This window comes from Aythya ferina, assembly GCF_964211825.1.
Source record: "Aythya ferina genome assembly, chromosome: 14".
Lineage (NCBI taxonomy): Eukaryota > Metazoa > Chordata > Aves > Anseriformes > Anatidae > Aythya > Aythya ferina.
Genome location: NC_140312.1, coordinates 18,215,795 through 18,231,565, shown reverse-complemented (window position 1 = coordinate 18,231,565; position 15,771 = coordinate 18,215,795). Strand labels below are relative to the sequence as shown.

Here is a 15,771-nt window from a genome sequence, read left to right as displayed (position 1 = left end):
GCCATGTATCAAGCAACTACTTGCTGTTCATTCAGCTCGCTCTTCAAGACGCATTTTCTATCTGACAAACATGTCCATAATGATACTTCCATGATCTTAAAGAAGCAAGAATTGAGAATTGAGAATATATTCTGAATGAATATATAAACCCATATTGTTTTTAAATTTATTGTTGCCTGGTTCCCCAGTCATTCTAAGGTTAACTGACACACCTGACGTAACAAAGCTATGGGCTATAATGTGGCTGTTAAGAGCAATGGAAGTGTGATTCCCAGCAATGCAGCCTTATTTCCAGTAAGACACAGATAATGATTGCTTATTCCTTCATAATAAGGCCATTTACAATAATGCCTAGTCTTCACCAAACACAAATAACTACGCAGATTTATGTATTTATTTTGTAAACATAATATACGCTTACAAGAACAGTTGATAGAACTTGCTCAACACCTTTCAGCAAAAAACACATTTACATTAAGAAAATCATGTGGTTCCTAGGCAATTAGGTTCCAAGATTCATGTAGAAGATGTAGTCCAAAGGTTTCTCCAGGTGACAGAAACAAATTTGAATTCAACAATACAGTGTTAACATATCTGAATAAGATGATTCAATTAGCTAAATTAATCATTTTGCAAAGTGGAAATTGCAGAAAACCTAAAGAGTTTGCTTTAGCAGGAACTCTGCTGAGAAAGCCATAGAAAGTATTCAATTTGGCATAAGCAAATCTGAGGACAGAACTTGTCAGAATGCAAATGCCTATTCTAGGAACCAGGATGGAATTCCTTAATTCTGACTGATATCTTAAGCTTGACTTATGAATTGCACATTAAAAGGAAGAGAAGAAAAATATTGACACCATGGATTGTTAGAAAACTTATTTCATTTCCATGTATCTGTGTCTAAATGAACTGTTTATTTAGGTCTTCGACATTCTAAAATCCAGATCCTTCAACACCATTGCTCTCACACAAGGTCAGGATGCCCCCAGATTTAAAAAGTAACCTAGTCAGAAACCTGGTCTAGTGTAAAAGCTTATAATGAAGGACATTGATTTGGATGAGAGGGCTCCTAGTAACAAGTATTACCTGTAATATCCTTGGCTACAGAGATGCTTCAACCATGCATGCTTACATAAGTTTAACACCAATAAATGTTTTCCTTGTGTAAAATAAGTTCCTTCTCACTTTCCTGCACGTAAGCCATAATAGAAACACCCTAGTTCAGCCTTGTAAGAAAATGAGAACTGTAATCTTTATTATTATTATTATTATTATTATTATTATTATTATTACTATGTGACCTGTGTAGAGCTTTTCAAGATCTGTTTCTTTATGTTCAAATTGCACTGTCATTTCTGTCTGGATTATATGCTATTCAGAGTTTGGTATTATGTAGCACTGATGTGGTGATAATCTTCATGTCAAACTCTTTTTTTTATTGTTACCTTGTTAAGACCACGCACAAAGAAAGAAAGAATGACATAAAAAGTTTAGTTTTCACATATAAACAGGTTTTCCCATTCATTAATTACAAAAACAAGTGTGTCCAACAAAAGCTTTTTTTCCAAAGGTGAGAAGGCTGTGCTTGAGGTATTTGTTTCCTCATCTTAGCTAAGCAATCCATTCTAACACTAGGTGAAGCATGGCAAGATTTTTTTTTCTGTTGTTATAATTGCTTACAGCTTTGCTGTTCTAATAATATTCATCACAGTGCTGTCAGACACAAATCAAAAAGTGCCCTATACAGTGGAATATTATTAGCTGAGTATTTCTTAAATGAGTTGAGTCAGTAGAGCAAGAAGCACACTAGTCCTTTAAGTGGGATTAGCATCCAATGTTCCTGACTCCCAGCCCAACATGGGGAACACCACACTACAGTGTTTTGTTGTGTATTTAGACATAGAAGATGAAAACGTTCCCTGATACATTTCAGTCTAATGAGGAATTATATTCAGTTTCACCTGAATTTTGAAGCTCACATATAAAATAAAAATACATAAAGAAATAAATAATCTAAAATAAAAAGTTTAGGAGGGTTATTCAGTAAGAAAAAAATGCTGAAACTACCAGCATTTTACATGTTTGTTTCTAAATAGTGGCAGATAATGATGTAAATATGACTGCATCATGAATGTTTGATTCCAGAAGTGAAAGTATCATGATGGCAAAATACAGAAAAATTGTGCAAGGATCATGACAGACTATGAATATGAGTACCTTACAAGGTATTACAGAACAATAATCTTTATTCTTCTATTTTTCAAACCTAATTGAGCAATAACTTTTTTTTTTTTTTTTTTTGAGATAATATTGCTTAAATAGGTGGCTGCAGGGCATTCATGTTTTCCTAATTTTACTGAGAATAGCATTAAGCTCCATGCTTCTCCTATTAATTTACAATGAGATTTTAAAGTAATCTTTTCTGGAAAAAAAAAAAAAAAAAAGTATCTTATTTGAGAAGAGAAATTATATATAATAGTAGCAGATGAAATTAGATACAAAAAAAATGCAGCCAGAACAAACGGTGAGAACTCACACTAAACAATACCTATTCAGATCACATTTCAGTAATGGTTGTTAACTTAATTTCTTGAGCTCTCCAAGCTATAGCACAAATCTACAGGAGCTGAGTAATAGCAATAGGCAACAATCATACCCCATGAGCCTCAGATTTCACATGCAGAGATACATAAAACAGTTTTAAAAGAAATTAAAAAAAAAAACGGGGGGGAGGGGGGGGTAGGGGCAGGGGGGAGAAAGAGGGAGGTAAACCAAAAAATAAACCTTCTGAGATTCAAATAATTCCAAGGTTATGCTTTTTACAATTAGATATGCCTAGATAATTTCAAATAAAGTCAAAGCTAAATTCAAGCTAAGATTATGATGCAGAAAAATACTGAAATTATTTCTCAGTTTCTGTTCATTTCTACCTAATTTTGTCCTTCACTTGCCACTTAAATGTGTAGCCATAACTACAGTAAAAAGAGAAATGGGTAGATTATATAACCTCATGTAAACAAAATAAAACATATAAAAAATTTCAGCTCAAAAAATAATAAAAAAAAAATATTTGAAATGATTGTTTTAAATTACAGAACTTTATCTGAATCATCTGAGTTCTTACAAGTTTAAATGCTGTTCTTCTAGCTCAGGCCATTCAAAATGAATTATATGAGCTTGGTTTTATAATTATCACTCTTTTTTCTTACTGGTTATAAACATTTGTTTCATACCTCTACATTTTGTTATCCTTTCTGGGGATGGTATGTATTTCCTCTCCTTACCCAAAAGTCTTATATCATGGTATAATTCACTTTTGGTCCACTACATCATCCTAGTCCAGTATATCTGACAATAGAAATCCTTTATCTATATATTTAGCCAATGTGCCTCACCTTTCTGCTGGATAAACTGATCCCAGACTAGATGCTATGTTTCAGCCTGCATTCCATTTTGTTTCCTTTTTAGGGCCACTAACACTGATCTCTGCTTCTGGTAATCTTAGTGATAATTGGTCAAAATCCCATTTTGTTTATACTAGACATATTTAAAACATGACAATCATTATCATGCTTACTCACAACTTGAATCAATCAGTTGCATAATGCAAAAATTACAATGCAATTTTTCAGTAGAGCAAACTAGAAAACACAGTAAATACTATAAATCAAAATTTTTATGTATAACACTCTCAATAAATGGACCCCATATTTTTTCTTTAAAAAAATAATAATAATAATAATAAATAATAATTTTCAAAAACTTATAAGCAGCAAATAAAATTTAAACTAAGATTAATTTTCATTTTCAACCTTTCTCTGTACACACTAGCTATAGCCAAATTCTACAGAAACTGTAAATATGGAAAATAGATGCTTTAAATATAACTACCAAAAGCTAAACTTTATGATGTGATCAGGTGCACTAGCTAATATGAGTGCACATCTTGGGGCAGATACAGAATAACTGTGAGATAAACTGGTCTGTTTTACAGTGACTATTAAAAAAGCTTCATTGCCATGTAATATTTAAGACGTCAGTGAAAGGGTTTAAGAATAGGATTGCTTTACTCAAAATGGATGACAAGTGCCAACAAGAATGATATGAGTTGCTGAATGATTAGAAGAAGGTGTGTAAAATATACGTCATGATCACAGAATCACAGAATCACAGAATTTCTAGGTTGGAAGAGACCTCAAGATCATCGAGTCCAACCTCTGACCTAACACTAACAAGTCCTTCACTAAACCATATCACTAAGCTCTACATCTAAACGTCTTTTAAAGACTTCCAGGGATGGTGACTCCACCACTTCCCTGGGCAGCCTGTTCCAATGTCTAACAACCCTTTCAGTAAAGAAGTTCTTCCTAACATCTAACCTAAAACTCCCCTGGCTCAACTTAAGCCCATTCCCCCTCGTCCTGTCACCAGGCACATGGAAGAACAGACCAACCCCCACCTCGCTACAGCCTCCTTTAATGTACCTATAGAGAGCAATAAGGTCGCCCCTGAGTCTCCTTTTCTCCAAGCTGAACAAGCCCAGCTCCCTCAGACACTCCTCGTAAGACTTGTTCTCCAGACCCCTCACCAGCTTCATCGCCCTTCTCTGGACTCGCTCGAGCACCTCCATGTCCTTCTTGTAGCGAGGGGCCCAAAACTGAACACAGTACTTGAGGTGCAGCCTCACCAGAGCTGAGTACATGGGGACAATCACCTCCCTAGCCCTGCTGGCCACACTGTTTCTGATACAAGCCAGGATGCTCTTGGCCTTCTTGGCCACCTGAGCACACTGCTGGCTCATATTCAGCCGACTATCCACCATCACTCCCAGGTCCTTCTCTGCCAGGCAGCTCTCCAACCACTCCTCTCCCAGCCTGTAGCTCTGCTTGGGGTTATTGTGCCCCAGGTGCAGGACCCGGCACTTGGCCTTGTTGAACTTCATACAGTTGGCCTCAGCCCATTGGTGCAGCCTATCCAGATCCTCGTGCAGAACCTTCCTACCCCCGAGCAGATTGACACACGCACCTAACTTGGTGTCATCTGCGAACTTACTGAGGGTGCACTCAATGCCCTCGTCCAGATCATTGATAAAGATATAAAGAGGACCGGCCCCAGTTCCGAGCCCTGGGGAACGCCACTAGTGACCGGCCTCCAACTGGATTTGACTCCATTCACCACAACTCTTTGTGCCCAGCTATCCAGCCAGTTTCTAACCCAACGAAGCGTACGCCAGTCCAAGCCATGAGCAGACAGTTGCTTGAGGAGAATGCTGTGGGAAGCAGTGTCAAAAGCCTTGCTGAAGTCAAGGTAGACCACATCCACAGCCTTTCCCTCATCTACGAAGCGCGTCACTTTGTCATAGAAGGAGATCAGGTTCGTCATGCAGGCCCTGCCTTTCATAAACCCATGCTGACTGGGCCTGATCGCCTGCTTGCCCTGTAAGTGCCGTGTGATAACACGCAAGATAATCTGCTCCATTTATGTTACTTAGGTGTTATGTTTTAAGGTACCATCTTATTCAGTAGAAAACAAAGTAAATATTCAAAAGAATCCAGCCAGCCTTTAAATCTTGAAGTAGGCATAATTTTCAGAAATGCTTGTTTGTTTGCTGGCAATCTAGGGTCTTCACATACTGTAAAGACTGAAAAGTCATCTGCTGGGAGCACTCATCTCTCCTGTTCTAGAGATATTGGGTCCTAAATACTCCCTCTGAGACCTGTGTACTCAGTCCCTACTTAATTTTGTTTTGGTTATAGCAATTTATTTGTGAAAACTGTAGTATTATTTTAATCACTTTTCCTTATATGCCTCAGTACCTCTGTGACTTAGGAAGGATAAAAAAATTCAAGCAGTACTCCTGGCTGTGAATGGGACTACACAGATCTGTGCCATTTACTGCTGTTACCAGCATTTGCTGTTACACTAGCCTTCCAAGACTTTAGTCTGATCATTTTGTGAGCAGTTTCTGAATATTTTAAATGATTAGAATACTTCATGGAATGATAACTGCACCAGTAGCATAGGAAATAAACTGTGAACCACAGGTGACCTACCTAAAATCTACCCAAACCATTAAGTAGGGGTAAGAACCATTTTCTTTCTCCCTGTTGTGAACTTCTTTAGCCTCCTTCACCCCATGACTAACACAACTGGCCAAAATACAGTTAATAAACTCTAAAGGCTGAGTCTGAAACAAGCTTTTCTGGAAACAATGTGACTCAGCATTTCATGGTTCGGTCTAGTCCTTCTGGAATAAGACTCCATCCAGATAAGAGAATCATGGTCTCACTGGTGCCAGAGGTCTAAGAGGAGGGAGCAGGACAAGTAAACACTTTTCTCTGATTTTTAAGCCCAAATCTTCCAATGCAGTTTCCATTTCCTGTTATGGAACTTCAGATGGCTAACTGGATTTTCTATCTTCTACTCTAAGCAAAGCATTATCTTCAGTTTCTGTCTCAGATGTGGGAACTCAAGAGTATGTTACTTGGGAAGAGAATAATCTTCACATTTACATGATCTACAATTATGAAAAAAAAAATATGGTTGGGTATTGTAGTGAACACTTAATAGTAAAACAGAAATAAGTACCACTGTAGTGAGGTCAATGTCAGTCTCTTTTCTCAGGTAACAAGTGTTAGGATGCAAGAAAACAGCCTCAAGTTGCTCCAGGGCAGGTTTGGGTATCAGGGAGAATTTCTTCACAGAAAGGGTGGCCAAGAGTAGTGGAAAAGGTTGCTCAGGGAAGCGGTGGAGTTGTCATTCCTGGAGATATTTAAGAGACGTGAAGATGTGGTGCTTAGGGACATGGACTTGGAGGTGTTAGGTTGATGGTCAGACTTGATGATCTTAAAGGTCTTTTCCAACCTACATGATTCTGTGATTCTATGGGAGGCCTGGTCCTGAGCACAACTTTTGGGTTTAAACACTACAAACAGACAGAACAGATGTGAGCAGGGAGAGAAAACCGAGCATAGTGCTTCATGAGAAAAATAAATAAATCTGTTTTAAATGAGATATTTTTACTTAAAATATGATCAGTAGTCAAAAGGAGAGAGAATAGATACAGTTAGATTTCCACAGACACTGTAATCTCCTGAAAATGTGCTATTCACTACACATGTCTTGTATGCATAGAGCATCTTTGTATCTGCAGTGGGAACGTGGAATATGTCCTTCCCTCCCAGTGACAGTATTATTATCATGAATAATGTATAACATAGAGTACAGTAATTTTTTATGTACAGCAGAGAATGAATGTAGTTTGACTGTTCATTAAGTTAAACAATTCTGTTAAGTAAAGCAGCAAGCTTTGTTTCAGCTCTTCACTCAGAGGTAGAAAGCATTTGTGCTATAAGTGGAGATTTACTGTATGCATGAGTAATTTGTTAAATCTCTCCTGTGGGCTCTGTAGCTTCTATAGCCTACTTAGCATAAAAGATAAAATCATTCAGATTTTTTTTTTTTGGACAGATAAATTTTAGTTGGAGTTAAACTAATTACTTGTTGGCTATTCAGTACTGCTAAAAGTCTTTTTCTTTAGGCACTGTGACCACTGTGATTCTGCTTGCAAACAGCAGTGCAGTAGCCAGCAGATTCCAGCAGGGATAATTGACTCTTGTGTGAAGTTTCATAACAGAACACTTGGAAATGGTTAAAATTCATTTTCTAAATTTAGAAAATTAAAGGACAGAACCACAGCAGGTATAAATCACCATGTCTTGGTTGAAGTCACTGGAATTTTAGAGATTTAGACCAACAGAATACATGAGCTCACATCTGAGTATTGAAAGACTGAGCAATCACGATAGGTTTCTGCTTCAGAGAAAAGCATCTTTTCCCTTCTACTGCTTATGTCATTATCCAAGTTATGAAGCAACCAGTTGTGAAAATCATATTCCTATAGATTAATATTCACCTTATTTTGGAGGAATATCCTTTGTGGGTGACTGCTCACTAATGAAACAAGATGTGCCCAATCTTTCCCTCAGTTTAGAGAAAAAAATTATTGCTGCTGGCAGTAATTTTAAGCAATCAGAAGTGCATCTTTACTGACAAATGGTGGTGTCTTTCCAATGCTACATATGGTTCTTCTGAAAGTTATATAAGAATGTATTTGATGCAGAAATATTGTGGAACAGCAGAGATCATCAACAGTTATAATTCTGACTTTAAGTTAGTAAACATGGTAGTTTTGAAAAAGATAATCCATTCTCTAGTTTGAATTTTGAACTAAAGAATTTAGATCAAATGACTCCAAAGGATAATCATTTAAGACAGCTAAGTACCATTAATATATGTGTTTTCTGAATTTTACTAAAAAGGTGATTATTTTTGCATTGGTCTAAATCTTACCATCAGGGAAATGAAAGCAAAAAAGAAAAGAAATCATATTGATCCTACTGAGAGGAGGAATAGATTTCAAAACTGTTACATGGACGCGCACAGTTTTGGACTGCTAAGAGAAGAGTATATCAACACATTAATGAAACCTTTGACTGGCAGGCTTTGCTCTGTCTTCTGATTCAGAAAAGAAGATAAGGAGAATAAACAAACAAACAAACAAACAAAAAACCTTGTTTTTTCCCTAAGGTATCGGTGATTTTAAAGCAGAGATCTTCTCAGACTGACTGAATTAATCTGCTACAGTTTTAACATATTTCCAGTATATGTTTTTAATGCTGAGGATTCTGTAAAAGAGACTATGCCAATCAAATAGAGCATCTCTCTAGTTTTTCACTCCTTGGTAGGAGAACCCATTCCTAGCTACAGTAGGTATCTCTGCCCAGAGATGACAATTTCTGCATGAATGTGTTGCCCGGGTGGTATTGCAAAAAAAAAAAAAAAAAAAAAAAAAAAAAGTATGGATGATGTGCATTAGCAAAGATATGGAGAATCTGGTCCTGAACATTTAGCTGGTGTAATCCCAGTTTGTGCTAAAGTTATATCACAGAATCACAGAATTTCTAGGTTGGAAGAGACCTCAAGATCATCGAGTCCAACCTCTGACCTAACACTAACAGTCCCCACTAAACCATATCACTAAGCTCTACATCTAAACGTCTTTTAAAGACTTCCAGGGATGGTGACTCCACCACTTCCCTGGGCAGCCTGTTCCAATGTCTAACAACCCTTTCAGTAAAGAAGTTCTTCCTAACATCTAACCTAAAACTCCCCTGGCTCAACTTAAGCCCATTCCCCCTCGTCCTGTCACCAGGCACGTGGGAGAACAGACCAACCCCCACCTCTCTACAGCCTCCCTTGAGGTACCTATAGAGAGCGATAAGGTCACCCCTGAGCCTCCTTTTCTCCAGGCTGAACAAGCCCAGCTCCCTCAGCCGCTCCTTGTAGGACTTGTTCTCCAGGCCCCTCACCAGCTTCATTGCCCTTCTCTGCACCCGCTCAAGCACCTCCATGTCCTTCTTGTAGCGAGGGGCCCAAAACTGAACACAGTACTTGAGGTGCAGCCTCACCAGAGCTGAGTACAGGGGGACGATCACCTCCCTAGCCCTGCTGGTCACACTGCTTCTTATGCAAGCCAGGATGCTCTTGGCCTTCTTGGCCACTTGAGCACACTGCTGGCTCATATTCAGCTGACTATCCACCATCACTCCCAGGTCCTTCTCTGCCAGGCAGCTCTCCAACCATTCCTCTCCCAGCCTGTAGCTCTGCTTGGGGTTATTGTGCCCCAGGTGCAGGACCCGGCACTTGGCCTTGTTAAACTTCATGCAGTTGACCTCAGCCCATCGGTGCAGCCTATCCAGATCCTCCTGCAGAGCTTTCCTACCCTCAAGCAGATCGACACACGCACCTAACTTGGTGTCATCTGCGAACTTACTGAGGGTGCACTCGATGCCCTCGTCCAGATCATCGATGAAGATATTAAAGAGGACCAGCCCCAGCACCGAGCCCTGGGGAACGCCACTAGTGACCGGCCTCCAACTGGACTTGGCTCCATTTACCACGACTCTTTACCAATGAGGACTCCAAAGAGCTATTTAAATGATAGAAGTCAAGGAACAATTAATTTAATGTAGAATTAGGACTAATATAGTGAGAAAGCTAAAAAACATGAGAACTTGTTAGATCCTGCCATTTTAAAAACCTTACTGGCAGAATGACATTTGTACGCAATTATAGTGATTTACCAGTTTATAGATCTTATGCATTTTATCACAAAATGAATGAAGCAAGCAACTCAGTCTTGTGCTGTCATCCATCCACGAAGTTTCCCATGGTCCAAACTAATGCACTAATTAATACTAATGCAATAATAAATACTACAAATAAAAACTAATGCACCAATAAATACTTACTAACATTTTTTCTGCCCTCTATCTGCTTTGTGATGATATGTTTCAAGTAATTTGACACATTCAAAGAACCCCCCTGAATTTCAGGTATTATCACAGTTTTATATAAGTAATTACAATGAAAGGCTCTTGCAGGCCCATATTGCAAACTGAGAAGGGACTGGACCAGATGACCTTCAAAAGTACCTTCTAAATTTAAAAGTACCTTCTAACCTTTAATTTCTTTACTATTTGAAGTCTCAAGTTCATATTCTGACACCCTTGAATCATGTTTCACAAATAGGAAAACTTGATATCAGCAGATTGGTTTGCACACATCTTGTTACAACACTAATGTGAGAAGTGGGAATATCTCAGAATGAGATTTTGCATCAGTGTCTGAAACGCTAACTTTCAAAAAATGTACTATAATCTGCAAATAGGTAAACAGATGTGGTTTTGCTTACCTCTATTGATAGACCTGAAAATGTCTAGCAGTCAAAAATAAAAATACATTTCAGTACATATTTAAGTGTAATCTGGGCATCTTTTTTTTTTTTTTTTTTTCTGGACATTAAAAGCACTTGCAATATTTAGGTCATATAATCAGAAAGACTGATCTGAAAGTCTTAAGGAGATGAAAAGGGCTTTATCCTTATATTTTCATTAGTATTAATGGCACTTGCACAACTAAAGCGCTGCCCATCTGGATATAGATGCAACTCTGATTGCTTTTGCTGGTATTCAATTTTATAGACACAGATATTTATGCAACTGGATATCCATGTTGACTTAAGATCCACTTGGAATTCAGATAAAAGATGGAATTCAGTGGCCTTTTTCCCTAGTTGCATTGGCCTTGTTCCCTTCCCTCTCTTTCACACTAATCTCATAAAACATTTGCTGTGTTTTGAGATATAGAGTGCCAAAATGGCTTGGGATGGCAGATGAGCAAACAGATAGCTATTTCTTTCCTACAAATCATTACGAAAGGGAAATGCAAGTTTTAGTGCCTTCAAGCTGCTATTTAATAAGGTTGTTGTAGATTTGAGAAGTGTCCCAGACAAGCACAAGGTTTTCCACCTTCTGATTTCACACTGTCCAGTATACCAGACTCTACTAACTAGCTGCTTAGCTTTTGATGTTTTTTCAGCACCTGTATATTCACAGACTCATTGTCTCTGTGAAAGGAGGTATTTGATTTTGTTGTTGTTGTTGTTGTTTTGTTTTGTTTTGTTTGTTTTTTGTTTTGTTTTTTTTTTTTTTCTTTTCCACTTAGAAAAACATTTCTTTTTGGAAAAGGCATGTTTAACTGGTTTTACAACAGGAGTATGGTGTAAAGGTTTTATACATAAAGGTTTTATTTATTTATTTATTTACTCTGCAGACTAAAAACATATAATCTAATGCCTTCTGTTTGCAATGACTCTATTTAGAAGGATTTCCTTTCCTTCAGGAGGGAGAACCCTGCTTCAGTTATGTTCCTTTGAATTGCAGGTAGATCTCTGAACCCTGGACAACTGAATAAACACATTTCCCTCACTGATTTAATTATCCTGGTCCATTTGTTAGTACCAGCAGAATACTATATAGCACGTTGCCTGTTAAAATTCAGCCTTTGATTGCCCGTAATACATTACAGGTTCAGTCTGTACAGCCAAAGAGAGAAGGCTGGGTTGCCTATTGTTTGATGTGGAACGCTGAAGCTCCAAGATGTTAATGCTGATGCAGGATGGGTTAGGTGATGCCTGGAGGCTGCAGTCAGTGGTACTTGGTACAAGCATTGAGGGCATAAATCGATCTAGCTTCACTAGCAAGCTCAACTCAATGTAATGCAAGACTTGCTCTCTCATGCACATTGTTAATTCCCACTTGCCAGTGTCTTATGCACAGTGCTATGCTGCTTCCAAGTTCTCTGTGCCTTCAGCACCTCCTAGGAAAAAGAGCTCTATATGAAGAGGTGCTGTGGCTCTTTTCTGTTAAGCTAGGTTCATGGGGAAGACAGAAACAAAAGCCTCTTTCCTTATTAAGCTGTATTTATGCAGTTGGCTTACAGCTTCCAAATGCTCAACACAGGAAAGCCCTCGGGCCACCCACGCTGGGTAGGTCTGATCAGGATGCATCAGTATAGTGCTGTAGGTAGGAACATGCAAGACCTCGACTGAGAGAAGGTCTGTATTAGCATAATGGTTCTCTTAGCATCTGGGACTACTTGTTCCTTTTCTATCACACTCATAAGCATGGTCTGCTATGTCTGTTTTCAATCACGTGTCAAGCATGAGCTCCAGACCCCATAAAATCTGCTTCTCTGCACTCTTTCCCACTTCTGTGCTGTACAGGAGAGACTGTAGAGATTCAGGCTGACACAGGAATATTAATGAAAATTTCTGCTTTTAACCTACTCATACCGAAACCCACTGTCTTGCTTAAAACATTTGTAATATCACTAAGAATTTCAATATCCAGTAGTGTTTAAACTTTGTCATAGAAGCAGGTCAGGAAAGGAGGGCACTAGCATATTATGCAAATAAATAAATTAAATAAAAACCTCACATTTGCCTAGCACCATTCAGCTTTGATTACCACCGACATTCTCAAATGAAAATTTCTGTTGATGCCATACAGTAAATTAGATTCTATGTTTTCCTCAGGAAACTGGAGGCACAGATTTCAAGAAAGTAAAACATCCATTAAGGCTAGTCTACACATTTCTGATGCCCAACTTGCCCTTTTACCACACTAAGATGGATGAATTTTACTAGATCTGTTGCCATACTGCTCAGTAGCAGAAGATAAAAAAAAAAAAAAGGGGGGGGGGGGGGAGAAAAAAAAGAAGTAGACTATTTTTATTCTCTGGGTTCTGCTTAGCAAAAGTGAAAACAAAAACACCGGCAAAAATTTATGCTGAACTTCCAAAATGAACAATAAGCTCAAGTTCATCAGAATGGAGAAAAGCTGTATGACAGTATGTTTGAATGAATCTAATTATTGGCCTTGTCAGTAATGTGTTCCATCAAATTGTTCTCCCAAAGGAAACTAATGCAACAACACTGTGTACATACTAAGGGATATTTTGGTGGAGAGTTACATAACAATGACAAATAGATTTGTTTTATAAGAGGTCCAACCTGAGTCAGTGAGAGAAAAAATAGACATGCCAAAGGTAAGAAACACTGAAGCTTCTTCAAATAGACAGTGTGATCTCAATTGTATTAAAAGGAAACTTTGCTAAAGTGAACTGTAACCTCAACTATTATGTGACATCTTTACTGTGAGTCTCCTTTTATAAAGCAGGCTACTTTTCAATGCTTTGTACAGTACTACTAAAACCAGAATTATATGTGTATTGTCCGTGTCCAAAGAGGTTGCCTGTAAATTCATCTTTTTCAAGGCTTTGCATTTCTTTGTTTTTATTTGTTTTTACAGTTCCACCCAAAAGGGAGATGATGATTATGAAGATTATACTTCAAATAAGACTTGGGTTTTGACTCCCAAAGTTCATGAGAGTGATGTCACTCTTATTTTAAATGGCTTGCTAGAAGGATATGACAACAAGTTGAGACCTGACATAGGAGGTATGTTGGTTTTCTTTTTAGTCCAACTTTGAGTGGTGAAGAGAAAGCTTTTTCATACCATATTATACTACACAGGTAGCAGAATCCATTGAAAGTTGCTATGAAAACAAAGTAAGATGTAGTAAAACATCACTGGCACAAAAAGTACCCATGATTTTGGAACCTGACATAAATTGTTAAGGTTGCTAAATCTAGCCTAAGACACCTAACAAAACCATCATGATTTGCTGAATCAGGACACTTGTAACCTTGAAGGTTAACCCTGTCATACTTGGGGCCGTGACCACTGTTCTGGGGAGCCTGTCCCAGTGACTGACAACAATCTCAGTGCAGAACCTTTTCCTAACATTGAGCCTGACCCTCCCTGTCCCAGCTCCAAGCTGTCCCCTTGGGTCTCTGCTCAGCAGGTCAAGAAGTGACTGGGAAATGAGACAGTGAGAAAGAAGGGTTCACAAAGGATAACTGCAATCAAGCAGATTGACTTGATTTCCATAGATTTCCCCCACAACTTATAAAAGTCTATACACCCAAGTTCAGACTCACAATAGAAGTCTTATTTAACTGGGAAAAACAAAAAAAAACAAAAAAAAAAACAAAAAAAAACTTTTGCAAGGGTATTCCTCTCTATTGATTACTGAGGAATCTGAGAGATGAGGGTTCCTGAGTAGATAGGAGAAGGACCTATGTGTGTACAGAACAGCCAGACAATACCTCTGTGGAAGAGGATACAGAAGTAAGATTATAGGAAAACACAAAGAGAATTCACAGATGAAGCAGGCAGGCAGAGGAATGCATAGAACAGCAAGGTTAATGAAAGAAACTGTTTCTAACAAGTTTATAGAGGCTTATAAACCAAGGACATTTTATGATGAGTGAAAACGTGAATGTTTAACCTTCATCATATGCGAGTAGTCTAAAGAACAGAGGACTGTGCCTTACTCTTCGAATTCAAGACATTAAAGAGCAGAGAAAAAGTAAGCATTTATAAGAAAACATCTAGGAAAAAAATATGTTTTAGTCAGGGTATTTGAGAACAATAAAGCTACAGTAATTTCAAAATAAGTTAATCTAGCAACTGTTTTTGTTCCTGCTTTACAGCCGTGAGTATTAATATTACTTTGGGTTCATGAAATTGATACTTAAATACAGGCATCTCTGCAGGCAACAGCAGTCACATTGCATTCAGCATTATAATGTTAAATGGGTGATGCAACAAATTGTAAGAGGAATAAATTTCCTTCCGTTGATAGTGTTTTGTCAGATGTGTTGCTGCGATTTGACACAAAATATACATATTCACTGAGATATGACTCACTAAAGTAATGACGCTGGTCTCAGTATTTGTTCTCATATCATAAGTAAATATGTTCTGATAGAATATATTGTATAAGAATTTGTCTCAAAGTGTGTTCAGCTAATTTCAAGCTGGAGAAATTTCTGTAAATTTATCTATTTATCTATTGGATATGAACATTTAAATGTGAGGCAACCATAGCCATATAACAGAGGTATTAAAACAATCTTTTTAATTTGTTTCATTCTCTTGCAGTTGGTTTTGACCTTCATTCATGGTGGTGATTTTTGTTGTTTCTCTTACAGTTAAACCAACAGTAATTCACACTGACATGTATGTAAATAGCATTGGGCCAGTGAATGCTATTAATATGGTAGGTAAATGATTGCCACATTTTCCTACAATGTTCAAGGTTGAATTTTTGGCATTACAAGGTTTCCATTAATTTTAATGTTGTGTTATACCTATATTATTTAAAAGCTTATTGTTACTATAGATGTAAGGACTGCATGAGCTATGAGTCTATATGAGACAGCAAAACTGAGCTGTGAATAATAACAGTTTTTGCACATCCATGTGCTGTATTCTGCAGTGCTTTCTGATAGTTTAGCTC

General features: G+C 37.8%; 1 protein-coding gene across 2 annotated transcripts in view; it reads left to right on the top strand.

Annotated features, from left to right (window-relative positions):
* Positions 1 to 15,771, top strand: part of GABRG2 (gamma-aminobutyric acid type A receptor subunit gamma2) — an 80,530-nt gene that overhangs the window by 17,237 nt on the left and 47,522 nt on the right. For both annotated transcript variants that reach the window (XM_084535379.1, XM_084535378.1), the window contains exons 2-3: positions 13,716 to 13,864; positions 15,464 to 15,531. In XM_084535379.1, the coding sequence (XP_084391505.1) occupies positions 13,716 to 13,864; positions 15,464 to 15,531 (217 nt within the window). The remainder of the gene's footprint in view (positions 1 to 13,715; positions 13,865 to 15,463; positions 15,532 to 15,771) is intronic.